Source organism: Tachysurus vachellii, chromosome 2 (genome assembly GCF_030014155.1).
Source record: "Tachysurus vachellii isolate PV-2020 chromosome 2, HZAU_Pvac_v1, whole genome shotgun sequence".
Taxonomy (NCBI): Eukaryota; Metazoa; Chordata; class Actinopteri; order Siluriformes; family Bagridae; genus Tachysurus; species Tachysurus vachellii.
In genome coordinates, this window is record NC_083461.1 from 23,854,907 (window position 1) to 23,870,992 (window position 16,086).

Sequence of the window (16,086 nt, forward strand, 5' to 3'; positions counted from 1 at the left end):
TTTTTTCCACCTTCTAGTTGCCAGCAAAGGAGCTGTTTAAGGTCCATCTTCAAAAACAAATAAGAAAAAGTGACATGGAGATGGACCTTATAGCTCCAAATGGAAGAGAAAAGGCTCCTCGTTAAAAAAGCAGCACTTGAAATTGAATTACTGGAGCATTTCCTTAAGGTGAGAACTTGTCTAAATATTAATCTGTTGCATGTTAAAAGTGTTGTGTGAGTGAGTGTGTATGTATATATATATATATATAATGTGTGTATGTATGTATATATGTATGTATGTGTATATATGTGTAAAGCAATATAAAAAAAACATTTTATTGAATTTTACTTTTATTGTTTTTCAGGAAATAAAGAAATAAACTGCCTGGCAGACCAGTGCAAAAAAATTAATAAAAGTAATTTTGACAGATCCTGTCTCTCAAAAGTCTTCCGTCTCTGTTGGCCTCTAAAATCTGTAGGTGTTCCTCTGGGCCATCTTCCTCAATACAAGGAGGGTGGCTCTCTCCTCTTATAGTGGCAATATTGTGAAGCACAACACAAGCCACTATAATGTGCCATGCCCTCTCTGGACTAACCCGGAGCCCACGCAGACACTGAAACCGAGATTTGAGGATCCCTATAGTCATCTCCACCTTGGCCCGTGTTCGGCTGTGAGCCATGTTAAACCGTGTCTGTGGTCCAGGCACAGGTTCAGGGTAGGGTGTCATTAAATAGGGCAGACAAGGGTATCCTCTGTCCCCCAGCAAGTAACCATTGTACTGTCCTGTAATGATTGAAGTGTACAACACAAATATAGTAAAAAGGGAAAAAAAAATTGTATAAAGCAAAACATACCCTGCTGAAATGTCTGGCATAATGATGACTCGCGGAAAAGTCTGGCATCATGCACAGATCCTGGCCATTTTGCCTCGACATTGGTAATGATTTGGGTTGCCTCAGATATTACCTAGTTTGTGGAAAAAGTAATGACTTTAATGATTTTAAGAAGGGAAAAAATTAAGTTGTTACCTGCTCATTGATACTATGAATAGATTTCATATTAACATAGTCTCCCTCATTTATTGGTGGAGCTTTAATAGGAATGTGAGAGCCATCAATGCACCCAATTACATTTGGAAACCCTGAAACAGAAAGATATGGAAGTATGAAGAGTGTGTGTGCGCATAATGAATACATGTATAGATATAAATAATATGACTAAATATTAAATATGCGTCATAGATTTTACTACAAAGGACAAACCTGCCACTCTGTGGAATTCGTCTTTAATAACAAGCAGAGGTTTATGGCCAGGGAACTGCACAAACGTGGGTAAGAACTGTTTAAGTGCCAGACATACTGTACGAACGGCTCTACACAGTTGGCGTTCCCACATGCTCTGAATCGCCCACACTGTACAAAAAATGGCCAGACGCAAAAAAACCTAAGTGCTATGCACAGAATGTTTTCTGTGCTAAGCGCAGAACCGCGGTTTGTCACATTTGCGATATGCGGTTTTAAAAGACGTGTTAAATAAACTAACGAATCTTTTGAAAAACGATAACGCTCTTTCAAATATTCATTAGGGTATGCAAACACATCAATACGCGGTCTTATAACCCTGTCCCGACGAAAAAAAACTCGTATAATTTGTGCTTCTACGTCCACAGGATCCTCATCAGAAGGGCACGCCATGCTCACCAACCTTCTGGAACGAAGTTACACTGAAACATAACCTGCTCCCGAGCAGGTTATCTTCAGAGAGTCAGTTGCTATGGTTACATACATACCCAGAAAGTTACCTCCGTTTTTGGGACCGAAAGTTGAGGTTATCCACGAACTTACCCTTAAACATACCCAGGTATGTCACATAACCTGCTTTCTGGAATACCCCCCTGGTGACATTCCAAGAAAGTTCATTTTAAGTTGTGTTATGTAAGGCATTCAATTAGTCTGAGGCATCTGTGAGGTTGTGTATGTACAACAAGTGAGCCCAGTTTCTGAAAATGTTCATTGACGATGTTTCGTGAACAACACATTACGCTCAGTCTTTACTGACAACTGTCAGGAGTTCTGTCGGTCCGCAGCCAGAGAAATAGAGGGCGGCTGGCAGGCCTCCTCTTGTGCACATGTTTATTGTTTCTATTTGGGTGGTGCTTTGGCCTTACCTCCTTATTGTGTTGTCACCTGTGCTTCATTAGGTTGTGATTGGATGTGCTATATACGTCTATCTAGGTCTCGAGAGTTTTTAAGTCATTGCTACTGAATTCGTGTTGGTACCATGTTCATGTCTAAGGATAATCATATTATGGTAGCCATGGACATTGTGTAGTAATTCATGTATGTTCGATGTTTATGTTGACATTGTTTGCTCAGATTTGTAATTAGTGTTTAGTCTGTAACGATCTCAGAAATAACTCTGACCTGTTAGTTCCTCAGGAGCTCTTGGTTGCACAATTCCACTGGACTGTAAACTGTTGTAGAAAGAACATTATTTACATTTACTTATTATTATTTCCTATCCAGTGTCACCTAAATGAGGATGAGGTTCCCTTCTAAGTCTGGCTCTTCTCAAGGGTTCTTCCTCATATCATCTCAGGGAGTTTTTCCTCACCACCGTCTGCTCAGGCTTGATCATTAGGAATAAATGTTAGAGATAAATAGTAACTTAATTTTAAACTTTATTCTCTTTCTATACTTCTCTGCTTTGAGACAATGTCCATTTTTAAAAAGTGCTATACAAATAAACTGAATTGAATTTAATTTGAATTGAATAACCTCTGTCACCGAGACAATGATGGGTTCTCACTCGAGTTTGGTTCCTCTTGAGGTTCCTTCCTCATATAGTCTCAAGGAAGGTTTTCATCTCCACCATAATGTCTTGCTCATTAAGAATACATTTAAAAAATCATCATTTGTAACCTGATTTTCCAAAATATTATTATTATAAATAAAATTCTCTTGAATCAAATTGAACAAAAGGAAATGTAAATGTCATGTAAATGTATTCTTGCACTGATGTATGCAGAGATATTAGACTGCTTTGCTTTTTGAGTTATAGTGAATGTTTTTTTTGGGTACAGGATACTACAACCTAAATGTAAAACTGAATCGTGTTTCTTTTCTGTACTTTATTAAAATGACTGAATACTGGTGGAACTAAATACAAGTCTTTTATCATAAGATTAATAAATGCAACTAAAAACAAATAGCCTGTATTTTATTGTTGCCATTTCTGATAAAAAGAATTCATGTAAACAACAACAACAACAAAAAAATAACTCATTTATAATATCTGATGTAAATATCTCCATCCTGTTAATATGAACTTTCATAACACGGACAGATGAAAGGTCACATTTCAGACTGCGGCACTTTTCTTTAACTTCACTCTGAGCTTTACTGAGCTTTACTACTGCTCTTCTCAACAGGATGGCACAGGAGACGATGTGAAAAGTTCTCAGAGATATGCGGCAAGAGTTCTGCAGACACAACGAGGAAGGAAATATAAAACATGCCGTGCAGAACACAGGATGTCTTGGATCAAATGACTCAAATAACCTCTGTGTTTATTATTGAAAGTAAACTTTTTTTTTTTACTTTATAAATTTCTTGTAACATCTGTGGACATACGAGATGACACAATATAAAAAGTGCTATAAATACTTGAGGGTCAATTATTTAAATATCTTTAGAATGATTAGATTAGTTTAGATTAGTTTAGACGTGCAGTACTCACTCGTACACTGTTCCAGACATCACATCCATAAAGCCACCTGAGAGAAATAAGGCCCGTGTTCCATAATGTATTTTTTATAATGGAACAAAAACAAGAAAAGTATGGTGATGTTTGTTAGATACCTGGCTCACATATTGTCTCACAGATCACGGGACATGCGTAGCAGTAGGAACACCCCTAGGGGGAGACAGAGAGAGAGAGAGAGAGAGAGAGAGAGAGAGAGAGAGAGAGAGAGAGAGAGAGAGAGAGAGAGAGAGAGAGAGAGAGAGAGAGAGAGAGAGAGAACTTTTTAGAGTTGCTTGGAAAAAGGCTGGAAGATCTATAATGGCTTTAAAAATGGCCGACATGACGGTAGGACACTGAATATTTTTGTTCCTCTACAGATATACTTACGTCACAGTGTTGGCAATGTGTCGACAAGTCTCCTGACTCACACGGGCATTTATCACAACTACTGCAGTGCTGAAAAAGACAGGGCAAGAATTCCTTTTCATTTTAATGTATATATATTTATTCATATATTTTTACAGGCTTGGACTATTTGATGGTGTAATTATGTGTGTGGTAAACTATAGTATGATGTTCTCCAGGAACTTAATCAAAGCCTGACATCCACTGTGTGAAGTTGAAATAAATTTAGTTTAGTGTCAAAGGAATGTTATAGGAAAGTGTGTTATAGGAAAGTAACAAATTATATTGTATGTGACTCATGCAGGTACCTCACAGATGGAGCACATGGTACACAGAGATCCACTGTGATACTGTGTTGAAGTTTTGGTCTCTGAATTTTCATCTTCACCAGTTTGTTCTATAGAACATATGATAGACACTTGATTATTTCAAATCTACATGCACTGGAAAGTATCTTTAAGTATCTATTTAAAAAAACATCATGTAGAAACTTCCAATCATCTTGTCTGTGGGATCACTCAAACTTACACACACACTCACAGAGAGAGAGAGAGAGAGAGAGAGAGAGAGAGAGAGAGAGACAGACATGTTAGCTCAGTGTTGTTTATGCTGTTGCTCATAAAATTTAACATAACTCATGAAATGGAAATTTGACAGTTTCTGTTTTGCTTTGTATTTTTCTGTTTTGTTTGCTTTTTTGAAAGAAAAAAAAACTCATTCCAGTGAAAACACATATATAATGACTTTCTATTAATTACGTGAATTGAGAAAGAGGATTTTGGCTGAACGTGTGTACTGATGATGTCATATATAGTTATATGTGTTATTTTTAACAACATACATTGTCCTTGAACTTGTTAAATTATTTATTCATTTATTCATCTTCTACCACTTATCCGAACTACCTCGGGTCACGGGGAGCCTGTGCCTATCTCAGGCATCATCGGACATCAAGGCAGGATATTGTTAAATTAGATATATAAATAACTTATATCTTCAAATCCTGCTTTTTTAATATATAAATTAAATTATATCTGCAGTCAAATTATCTCTGTAGTTCTGACTAAGCCAAAAAATAAATCTTTTTTTATGTTATAGATAAACTGCTGTGTATTTACTTTAACAGCGTAAGCCTTGTTTTCAGGATTTTGTCAGGGATAAATAGAATTTTTTTCTTCTTTCAAAAACATCTGCAAACATTCCATTGTTAAGCACAAGGTTGGGTCTATTGTGTGATTGTAAATGAAAGATCAGGCCTTTGCCTAAAGGTGTAAGAGCTTGAAGTGCCACAGCTAAGATCAGGTCTCGCTTAAAACATTTAGAATTACATGTCTACTGGATCATAAATAATGATCCATTTTTTAAATCAGTTATATTCTCATAAATTTTTCGTACTGTTTCACTAATCTGGTTTGCCAACTGAATTTCGACTATATGTGTTTATTAAAATGATCTTCATGAACAAATATGAATTTAAATGTTTGAAACATCTGTTTGTCCACTAGAAGGCAAAAAAGAGCAAAATTCTGAACCAAGGGTTCAGAAGTGCGCCAATGAGTATTGTGTAATTCTTAATTAATTTAAAGGTTTTACATCAATGGGGTGGATTTACATTATTCATTCATTCATCTTCTACCGCTTATTCGAACTACCTCAGGTCACGGGGAGCCTGTGCCTATCTCAGGCGTCATCGGGCATCAAGGCAGGATACACCCTGGATGGAGTGCCAACCAGGGCACACACACACTCTCATACAATCACACACTACGGACTACGGACAATTTTCCAGAGATGCCAATCAACCTACCATGCATGTCTTTGGAACGGGGGAGGAAACCGGAGTACCCGGAGGAAACCCCCGAGGCACGGGGAGAACATGCAAACTCCACACACACAAGGTGGAGGCGGGAATCGAACCCCGACCCTGGAGGTGTGAGGCGAACGTGCTAACCACTAAGCCACTTGGATATTTTTTTCTTTATTTATTTTTAATAATTCTTTATAAGATCTATGTACTAAGTCTATTCATGTTATAAGTTCTATTGATATAAGTTCATGTTATAAGATTTGAGCAGTCAGAATGAAATTTTGAGATAAATTCTGATTAAATAAAGACTTTTAAGAGGACTGGATAGTGTGAGTATAAATTATTTCTCTTTACTGTATAACTGTTTACTATAATAAGTGGTCAAAAAGCAATATTGTGTAAGCAGGAAATAAATTCTAATCTAAACACAGTCTATTTGCTATCAGCTGTTCATTGGTGGAGACTTAAATTATTCGTATCAACTGCAGTCCTAAAACATCTTCATGGTACCATCGACAGTTATCTCATATATCTCCAAACAGTCCATGTGGTTCATCCAAGGACACATCTCCCAGGACATGCGAGATGCAAACATGGTCACTTTGTACAAGAACCAAGGAGACCGCAGAGACTGCAACAACTACCGAGGCATATCCCTCCTCAGCATCATTGGAAAGGCTTTCGCCCGTGTCACCCTGGCGTGCCTGCAGACCCTAGCCTCCCGTATCTACCCAGAGTCCCAGTGTGGCTTCTGAGCCGGCCGGTCAACTGTAGACATGATCTTCTCACTACGACAGCTGCAGGAGAAGTGTCATGAGCAGCAGATGCCCCTCTACATTGCCTTCATAGACCTGACCAAGTCGTTTGACCTTAGTCAGCCGGAGTGTACTCTTCAGGCACCTACAGAAGGTCGGCTGCCCCCCATGACTGCTGGCTATCATAAGATCATTCCACGAGAACATGCACAGCACAGTGTGCTTCAATGGTGCAACATTGGAGGCCTTCCCAGTCAGCAGCGGAGTGAAGCAAGGCTGTGTCCTTGCGCCGACGCTTTTTGCCATCTTCTTCTCCATGCTTCTCCGGTACGCCTTCAAGGACTGCAGCAAGGGCGTGTACATCCACACCAGAACTGATGGTAAGCTGTTCAACATCGTCCGTCTCCGTGCTAAGACCAAAGTCACAGAGGTTCTCATCCGTGAATTGCTCTTCACCGACGATGCAGCCTTGATATCACACACGGAAGATGGACTGCAGAAACTGGTATGTTGCTTCTCCCACGCCTGCAAGGAGTTCGGACTGACCATCAGCCTGAAGAAAACTAACATAATGGTGCAGGACGCAGACTCCCCTCCCACCATTGCCATCGAGGGGTACAACTTGAGGGGTACAACTTGGAAGTCGTTGAGAACTATACATACCTTGGGACTGATGTGAACGGGCGCATTGCCAAAGCATCAGCAGTTATGGCCAGACTGAACCAGAGGGTCTGGAACAACCACAACCTCACTGAGAAGACCAAACTGCGCGTCTACCAGGCCTGCGTGCTCAGCACACTCCTCTACAGCAGCGAGGCATGGACCACTTACGCAAGACACGAGGTGAAACTCAACAGCTTCCACCTGAGATGCTTGCAGCGCATTCTGCATATCCAGTGGCAGGACAAAGTACCCAACACAGAGGTTCTGGAACGCACTGGCATGAACAGCATGTTCTCTATTCTCAGCGAGAGGCGCCTTCGCTGGCTCGGCCATGTTAGGAGAATGGACCCAGGCCGCATACCCAAGGACCTGCTGTACGGCGAGCTAGCAGAAGGTGCACGACTGCCCGGGTGCCACGTCTGCGATACAAAGATGTCTGCAAAAAGGACATGAAGATGGTCAACATCAACGTAAACAACTGGGAGAGCTGTGCTGACGACCGCCACGCCTGGCGTCTTGCTGTCAGACAGGGCGCTCAGAAAGCCGAGGAGGTGAGAAACACAAACCTCGCTGCAAAGAGAGCCAGGAGGAAGGCAAACCAACAACAGCCTCATCAGCATTCACCTGCAGTAAGTGCAATAGAGACTGTCACTCCAGGATCGGATTTTTCAGCCACTCGCGAAGGTGCAGATAGGACACCCAAACTGGAAGCTACACCATCGTCTCTTGAAGACGGACGGATGCTGGAGATTATTATTATTATTATTATTATTATCATTATTATTATTATATTGTAACCAGATGATGATTAATGACCCTTATTTCTATTATACTTATAAAGTAAATTAAAGAAAAAGAAAATGGGTCCCTTTAAGTGAGTGCGTGTGACGTCATCGCCTGCGCGAGCGCGGTGCACGTCGGACAGGTAAAGCACGAGGAGCAGAGTTTTTGCATGTGCTGCTATAAATGTGTTTTGTGCTCCATTTATTGGGTTTTTGCGCTGGATTGCGTGTCTTTCCAATACGTGCCGGTTTCGGTGAGCGAAAATCATCTTATGAAGAGTTTTCATTAAAAGTACCGAGTTATTTGGACGTGTGTATGCGTGCGGATGCCTATGTGTACCGGTGCAGCCATTAGCACGAGGCTAACTCACCTGGTGTACCTGGGGCCTGTTCTGGAAAGATCCGAGTGTGCGTGTGTTTCAAAGTGAGTAATGCTTATTTTGTTTAAAATGTATATTGTTTAAAATGTACGGATATCTTATTTGAGGTTTAAGGTGGTGTGATTGTGGAAAATGTTTTGTTTTCTTTTACAGTCCTGCCACTACCGTATTACTTTGTTTGGTAATACTTCTGGGAATACTTTTGCTACTAAAGTGAATTACTTTTGTTACTAAGTTCTAGTACTTCTACAAGTAAACTGTATTGCTTTTGTTATTTCTTGTATGAGTTTGGTTATTGATTTTATTTGTTTATTGGGGAAAATAGAACAAGTACAGTTATTAAGAAGTTATTAAGGTAGTACATTAAGGTTATTTTGGAAAGGTGATTTGTATATCATGATTTAAACAGAGAAAAAACCTGTCAAATTGGATTGTTAATTTTATTTCTGTTTTTCATTTCATGACCCTTTTGAGGGCTGATTCTGTCTCAAATACACTTATTCAGTTTTCGGGAATAAAAGAACCCCATTGTATTTGTTGGTCCTGCGCATCATTTCCAGCGGCCACAAATTTGGTACCAGGAGTGGGGTATTCCAAGAGACTTTAGAGAATTGAGTTTTTATTTTGCCTACAGTGTAATAAGTAATACGGTAGTGGTGAAGACCAGACGGAGGATTCCTGGAGGCTGGGAAAAGGGTTTTTGTGAAGAGGAGTGTCGCCGAAGTCCTGTGAGAGCGTATCAGAGACTTTCAAGAGACTTTGAGAACTGTGACATCATATTAAAGGGACATCGGACATTTATCCTTTGCAAAGCTGTGTACGAAGATTTGTAAGGACTGAGTTTTCACAATGTCAGAACCAGATGATACTTCTGATGGAATTGACTGGTCAGCACAAATTAGAGAACTGCAAAGCAAACATGATGAAACAATGGCAGCAATTTCAGCACTAAATAAGAGAGCTGTTGTGTATGTCCCGAGAGAGAGACACACAGCGCCATTCTGCGGTGACATAGAAAAAGATGGAAGGTCAGTTGATGATTTTATAGAGGAAGTGGAGCGGGTGCTGCGCGCTAGGCACCAGTCTGACCAAGATCAGTATGATTTTGTTATCTCTCTATTAAGAGACACTGCTCTGGAGGAAGTGCGCTTGCGTGGTACTGATGATGATCAGGTTACAGATCTTTTTGAATACCTCCAAGAAGCATTTAGAGACAGACGTAGCGCACCACAGCTCCTACACAGTTTTTTCAGTCGTAAACAGTTGGAGGGTGAAAATCTAAGAGACTTTTCGCATGCCTTGGCTCAAGCCCTTAGCTTGGTTACGAAATGTTCCCCTGACGCTGTTGCAGAAGAGAGGAAGGTGCTACGGGATCAGTTCGTACAGGGGGTCCGGGATGCCTCTCTGAGGAGAGAGCTGCGCAAGTTTGTAAGAGACCACCCTAGGAGTACAATGATAGACGTTCGAGAGGAGGCACAACTGTGGTCCTTAGAAAAGCCTCCAGCAGGTTTGAAGACCAGTAAATCTCAGTGTAGTGCTACTGTGGCACAGTGTTCAGCACTTAGGGTACCAGAAACTAAGGGCGTCACTCTTGAAGATGTCCTAGAGGTAGTAGCTGAGCAAGGTAAAGCAATTAGTGAATTGACCCAAGCGGTAAAGAACCTCGCTGTGCAAAGCAGTAACACCAGAGCAGAAACCTATAGGCCTAAAGCACCCCTAAAATTTACAGATGATGGACAACCAATATGTTTCCGGTGTCAGATTGCTGGGCATGTAGCAAAGGATTGCCCTCAGAAACGAAGTGTTAGAGCAGCCAGGCCTATGCCCACTGAAACTCAGGGAAACGGGGACCCCCGGTTGTTGTGAGTTGGGCAATTAGGGGGCGACATACAGACTCAAAAGATTTGCCAGCGTCCAGTGATCAGTAGTTGCAACGGGCTGTCGGAACGTGTCCGGTGGTTGGGCTTGTGATTGGCGGTGTAAATACACAGGCCTTACTGGACACAGGCAGTCAGGTAAGCACCATTTCTGAGCAGTTCTTTTGAGACTATTTATATGGTAAAGATGATGACATGCTTTCTGTGGCTGGTCTGTTAAAGCTTACAGCTGCTAATGGGCTTGACATACCCTACCTCGGATATATAGAGATGGAGGTGGAGGCCATGGGTATTAAGATGTCTGACTGTGGGTTTTTAGTGGTGAAAAACATTTCCAGCCCAGGGAATAGTGTACCTTGCATTGTGGGTATGAACATAATTCGTCAGTGTAAACAGCTTGTCCAAGCTGAATTTGACCCCACTTTAGGGGGAAAGTTGGATTCTGACTGGAGACATGTTTTCCAGCAGGCACAGACTTGTGTTCTAGATAGAAAATCTGTTCTACGGGTAGCTGGGAAATGGCCAGAACGAATACCTGCTGAGTCCGTGGTGACTATCACAGCCACAGGCTTCAATAGAGGTGATGGCGGCCCTATGTTGCTGGAACCCCTCAGCACTCCGCTGCCAGGTGACTTGGTAGTCGTACCCACACTTGTTGACCTAAACAGCCCTTGTATACCAATTAAGATTGTGAATCTTTCTCAGGAGGATGTGTGGCTGTCACCTAGGACCCAGCTGGGCATTCTGTCGAAGGTAGAATGTGTAGACAGCACACAGCAGTGTCAGGTAAAATTTCAACGAATCTCAGCTGACATCGAACAAGTGACTCTGAATGTAAAAGATGAGCATAGTAACAGTGTGCAGGCAGTATTGGAAAAGATTGATGTTGGAGGCAGTGAGTATGAGCAAGCTCAGTTCAGGTCGTTGTTAACCAAGTACATTGATGTATTCGCTGAAGACGATGAAGACCTCGGTTATACAGACAGGGTCAAACACGAGATTCATGTAACTGATGAGGAGCCTGTTACACAGCCCTACCGTCGTGTCCCGCCTAATCAGTACCGTGAAGTAAAAGAACACATCTCACAGCTGGTAAGGAAGGGCGTTATACAAGAGAGTAATAGCGCTTATGCGTCGCCAATCGTATTGGTGCGTAAGGCAGATGGTAGTATCAGGCTATGTGTAGATTATCGCAAACTAAATCAGAAAACCAAGAGAGATGCATTTCCTCTCACGCGGATCGATGAGAGCTTTGATGCTTTGCGGGGGGCATGTTACTTCTCCACAATCGATCTAGCAAGTGGTTATCATCAGGTGGCAATGGCGGAAGGGGACAGGCATAAGACCGCCTTTTCAACCCCTTTTGGTCTATATGAATACTTACGTATGCCTTTTGGAGTCTGCAATGGACCCGCAACCTTCCAGAGGCTTATGCAAGCCACAATGAATGACCTAGTATTTCAGATTTTGCTAGTGTACCTGGATGATATCTTGGTGTATTCGTCCACTTTCCAGGAGCATATGACGAGGCTGGAGACTGTGCTCAGGAGATTGCAAGAGACGGGACTTAAAGTCAAGTTGGAGAAGTGCCATTTTCTGCAGTCAAGTGTTGTGTTCTTAGGGCATCAAATATCCAGGGAGGGCATAGGCACCGACCCTAAGAAAGTGGCAGTCGTTAAACAGTGGCAGGTTCCCTCCACTCTCAAGGAGTTGAGATCATTTCTTGGTTTCTGTAGTTACTATAGACGATTTATTCAGGGCTTTTCCAAAATAGCTGGTCCCCTCCATGATGTGGTGAATGCATGTTTGAACCTGGGAAGTCCTAGCAAAGCCAATGCCTTACTGAAAAGCTTGTGGACCGAAGAATGTCAAACTGCATTTGATGGCCTTAAAGATAAGCTTACGAGCGCACCTGTCTTAGGGTTAGCGGACTTTACGAAACTTTTCATTGTAGAGACTGACGCAAGCAGTCATGGGTTAGGCGCTGTTTTGTATCAGCTACAAGGGGACGTAAAACGTGTGATTGCCTTTGCAAGCTGTCGTTTAAGAGACGCTGAGAAAAACGACAGAAATTACAGTAGCATGAAACGTGAACTCCTTTCTCTAAAGTGGGCGGTTACTGAGAAGTTTCGAGGTTATCTGTTGGGGTCCAGGTTTACTGTGATCACTGACAATAATCCGTTGTGTCACTTGGGGACGGCCCGCTTGGGGGCGATTGAGCAAAGGTGGATTTCCCAATTATCTGTCTTTGATTTTGATGTACAGTACCGTCCAGGTCATCAGAATACAGCTGCTGACTCACTCTCTAGGCAGACTTTTGCAGGGGAGCCTGAGCCTGTATCAGAGGATGCAGAATATGATGATTGTGTAGCCATTTGCGGTAGGATCAATCGTGATACAGACCTGGATCCAGCACTTGTTGCCGCGGGGTTGTGTAGTTGTAAAGTGCGGCAAATCCGGGCTGTGCAGTCCAACGCTGATTGGTGTAAAGACCTTAATCAGGAGAATATGCCTACCTTTCCGGGCTATTCAGTTGATGAGTTGCATAGTTTTCAACAACAGGATCCGGTGCTTAGTGTATTTAAGCAGTTCTGGGATCGCAAGAAGAGACCCAATGGTAAGACACTGAAAACTCTCCCGAAATCGGTTAGGTTACTGCTGAGATACTGGGACAGTATCAAGGAGCGTAGTGGCCTACTGTATCGTGTTAGTGAGGAAAACAGGCATGGAGAATGCTATCAGTTCCTTTTACCTTCCAGTTTAAAGAAGTCAGTCCTAGAATCTGTACACGATTCTATGGGCCATCAAGGTATTGAGCGTACCTTGCTGTTGTTGAGGCGCAGATGTTTTTGGATAGGGATGCATAAGGATGTGGAGGCGTGGATTAAAAATTGCCAACGCTGTGTGATGACTAAGTTACCACAGCCAAAGGTTCAGCCTCCTATGAAAGCGTTCCTGGCTTCTAGGCCACTGGAGGTAATTGCTGTTGACTTCGTGTTAGAACCTGTGTCAGATGGTAGAGAGAACATTCTCATTTTTACAGACATCTTTACAAAGTTCACACAGGCATTCCCGACCCGAGACCAGAAAACAGACACAACAGCTAAGGTACTGCTTTGAGAGTGGTTTATGAAATATGGCGTCTGCATTCAGATCAAGGTCGTAACTTTGAGAGTGAAGTGGTGGCTGAGCTTTGTAAACTCTATGGGGTGAAAAAGAGCCGCACCACTCCATACCACCCTACCGGAAACGCGCAGTGTGAGCGATTCAACAGGACGCTCCACGACCTGCTTCGTACTTTGCCCGCTGAAAAGAAGCGCAGATGGCCAGAATACTTACCCGAACTCGTTTATGCGTATAATGCAACACCGCATGCGACGACTGGGTATTCACCCTATTATCTACTGTTTGGGGTAGAGCCTTACTTACCAGTAGATGCTCTGTTAGGGCAGGAACAGATTTCTGATAAGCATGATTGGTTGGTGGTTCACCAAAGGCGTCTGAATGATGCACATGCGCGAGCTAGGGAATATGCTGAACAGAAGGCTGCAGAAGATTGCCCAGAGATTAAAGTTGGAGAGTTTGTGTACCTGAGAAACAGACCGTTAGGTCGCCATAAAATCCAAGATGCATGGAGTCCAACAGTGTATCGGGTAGTCGAGGTTGTTAACAACACCTACACGGTGGAGCCATTAGAGGGTGGGCCTGCCAAGAGAATTAACAGGGTTGACATTCAGCGTTGTGTAACTCTCCCTACTCCTGCACCCAGGAGACTGAGGAAGGGTGCAGAGGAAAGGTCTAAGCCTGCTGAAGAAGTTTGTTCTGAGGAGTTGAACGAGGGTGTATTTGTGATAGTGGAGAAGTCTCCTACAGATACTGTGCAAGCTATTGTTCCTGAGCCTGTTGGTGCACCAGATATGGACCACAGTGCCAGGATGGAACCTAGTGTAGACATGGTAAATTTAGACCCTGGTAGTGCTGGACTAGCATCCACTGAGTCAATGGAGGCTGAAGACATTCCAGTGGCAGCTGTTACAACGTCGACTCTGCCGGTTGCTGCACCACGCAGATGTAGTAAGAGGCCTAATGCTGGACAGCATTCCAATTTGTATCATGAACCTAGATCTGTCAGTAGTACTTTAACTCCTGCAGCGGTTTCACAGATATTGGCTGAGTTGAGTTCTGTTTTGTTTCGTGAGGCTGTTAAGGAAGTTAAGAATACTCTGAGTGTAGCTGAGTAATCGAAGACGATTACCCTGGTGCAGGGGAGAATGTAACCAGATGGTGATTAATGACCCTTATTTCTATTATACTTATAAAATAAATTAAAGAAAAAGAAAATGGGTCCCTTTAAGTGCGTGCCTGTGACGTCATCGCCTGCGCGAGCGCGGTGCACGTCGGATAGGTAAAGCACGAGGAGCAGAGTTTTTGCATGTGCTGCTATAAATGTGTTTTGTGCTCCATTTATTGGGTTTTTGCGCTGGATTGCGTGTCTTTCCAATACGTGAAAAGAGAAAAACTCTGTTCTACTATGAAACATGTTATAATGCAGTGATTTGTGCACAAATTACAGCAAGTTTTTTGTTAACTGTACTTTTAAAACACTAAGAATACATCAGGTGTGTTTTGATTTGTAATGTTTTTAATCAGTTTCTGTCAACTTTATAGTGAATTAAATCAGAATTGTACAGTATATTGATTGTGGCCTATATATGTAACTATATATATAAATATAGGCCGCAATCAATATCACAAAATCAAGACACAACTGACTTGAACGAGCTTAATGACTTTTATGCTCGCTTTGAAAGAGACAACAGAGAAACTGCCACCAAGCTCAAACCCTCGGCTGACCACCCTCTAATCACACTCTCCTCCACAGATGTCTGCAACGCACTGAGCCAGATCAGCGTACACAAAGCCGCATTTCCATTGTGCCAGTGCCAAAACATTCCAGCCCAACGTGCCCGAACGACTACCTCCCTGTAGCACTAACACCCATTGTCATGAAGTGCTTTGAGCGGCTGGTCCTGGCACACCTGAAGGACTTTCTGCCATCCACATTGGACTCTCACCAGTTTGCCTACCACAGCAATAGGAGCACAGAAGATGCAGTTTCCATGGCACTGCACTCTGTGCTCACACACTTGGACAATAAGAATACCTATGCACGTATGCTGTTTGTTGACTTCAGCTCAGCATTTAACACCATCATTCCATCCAAGTTAATAGCCAAACTAGTAGATCTGGGCATTAACACTACAACGTGCAACTGGATCATGGACTTCCTGACCAACAGACCCCAGCAGGTTCGATCGGGCTCTATCTGCTCCAACACCATCACACTTAACACTGGTGTACCACAGGGCTGTGTGCTGAGCCCCTTCCTCTACTCCCTCTTCACCTCTGACTGCAGGCCTGTGAATGGATCTAACTCCATCATCAAGTTTGCAGATGACACCACAGTTATCGGTCTCATCACCAACAATGATGAGACTGCCTACAGGGAGGAGATCCAGCACCTAGCCACATGGTGCAATAACAATAACTTCCTCCTTAACACCTCCAAAACAAAGGAGCTCATTGTGGACTTCAGGAAAGGCACAGGAGGCACACATGACAACATCCACAGCAATGGGATGGCTGTTGAGCGCGTTTCCAGTTTCAAGTTCCTGGGGATCCACTCGCTGA

General features: G+C 42.6%; 1 protein-coding gene and 1 long non-coding RNA gene across 2 annotated transcripts in view; both read right to left on the bottom strand.

The window, feature by feature from the left end:
- Positions 1–314: 314 nt before the first annotated feature.
- LOC132841561 (uncharacterized) lies at positions 315–2,398 on the bottom strand. The gene is made up of 2 exons (XR_009647940.1): positions 837–2,398; positions 315–765 (listed from the first exon to the last, which is right to left on the bottom strand). It is a non-coding gene; the product is annotated as an uncharacterized LOC132841561 (long non-coding RNA).
- A 782-nt stretch (positions 2,399–3,180) lies between these two features.
- Positions 3,181–16,086, bottom strand: part of LOC132841559 (sarcoplasmic reticulum histidine-rich calcium-binding protein) — a 16,407-nt gene continuing 3,501 nt past the window's right edge. Inside the window, exons 2-6 of the mRNA XM_060863921.1 lie at positions 4,440–4,528; positions 4,114–4,182; positions 3,843–3,897; positions 3,721–3,757; positions 3,181–3,463 (exon numbers count right to left, since the gene is read on the bottom strand). Of these exons, the coding sequence (XP_060719904.1) occupies positions 3,442–3,463; positions 3,721–3,757; positions 3,843–3,897; positions 4,114–4,182; positions 4,440–4,528 (272 nt within the window). The 3' untranslated portion in view covers positions 3,181–3,441. The remainder of the gene's footprint in view (positions 3,464–3,720; positions 3,758–3,842; positions 3,898–4,113; positions 4,183–4,439; positions 4,529–16,086) is intronic.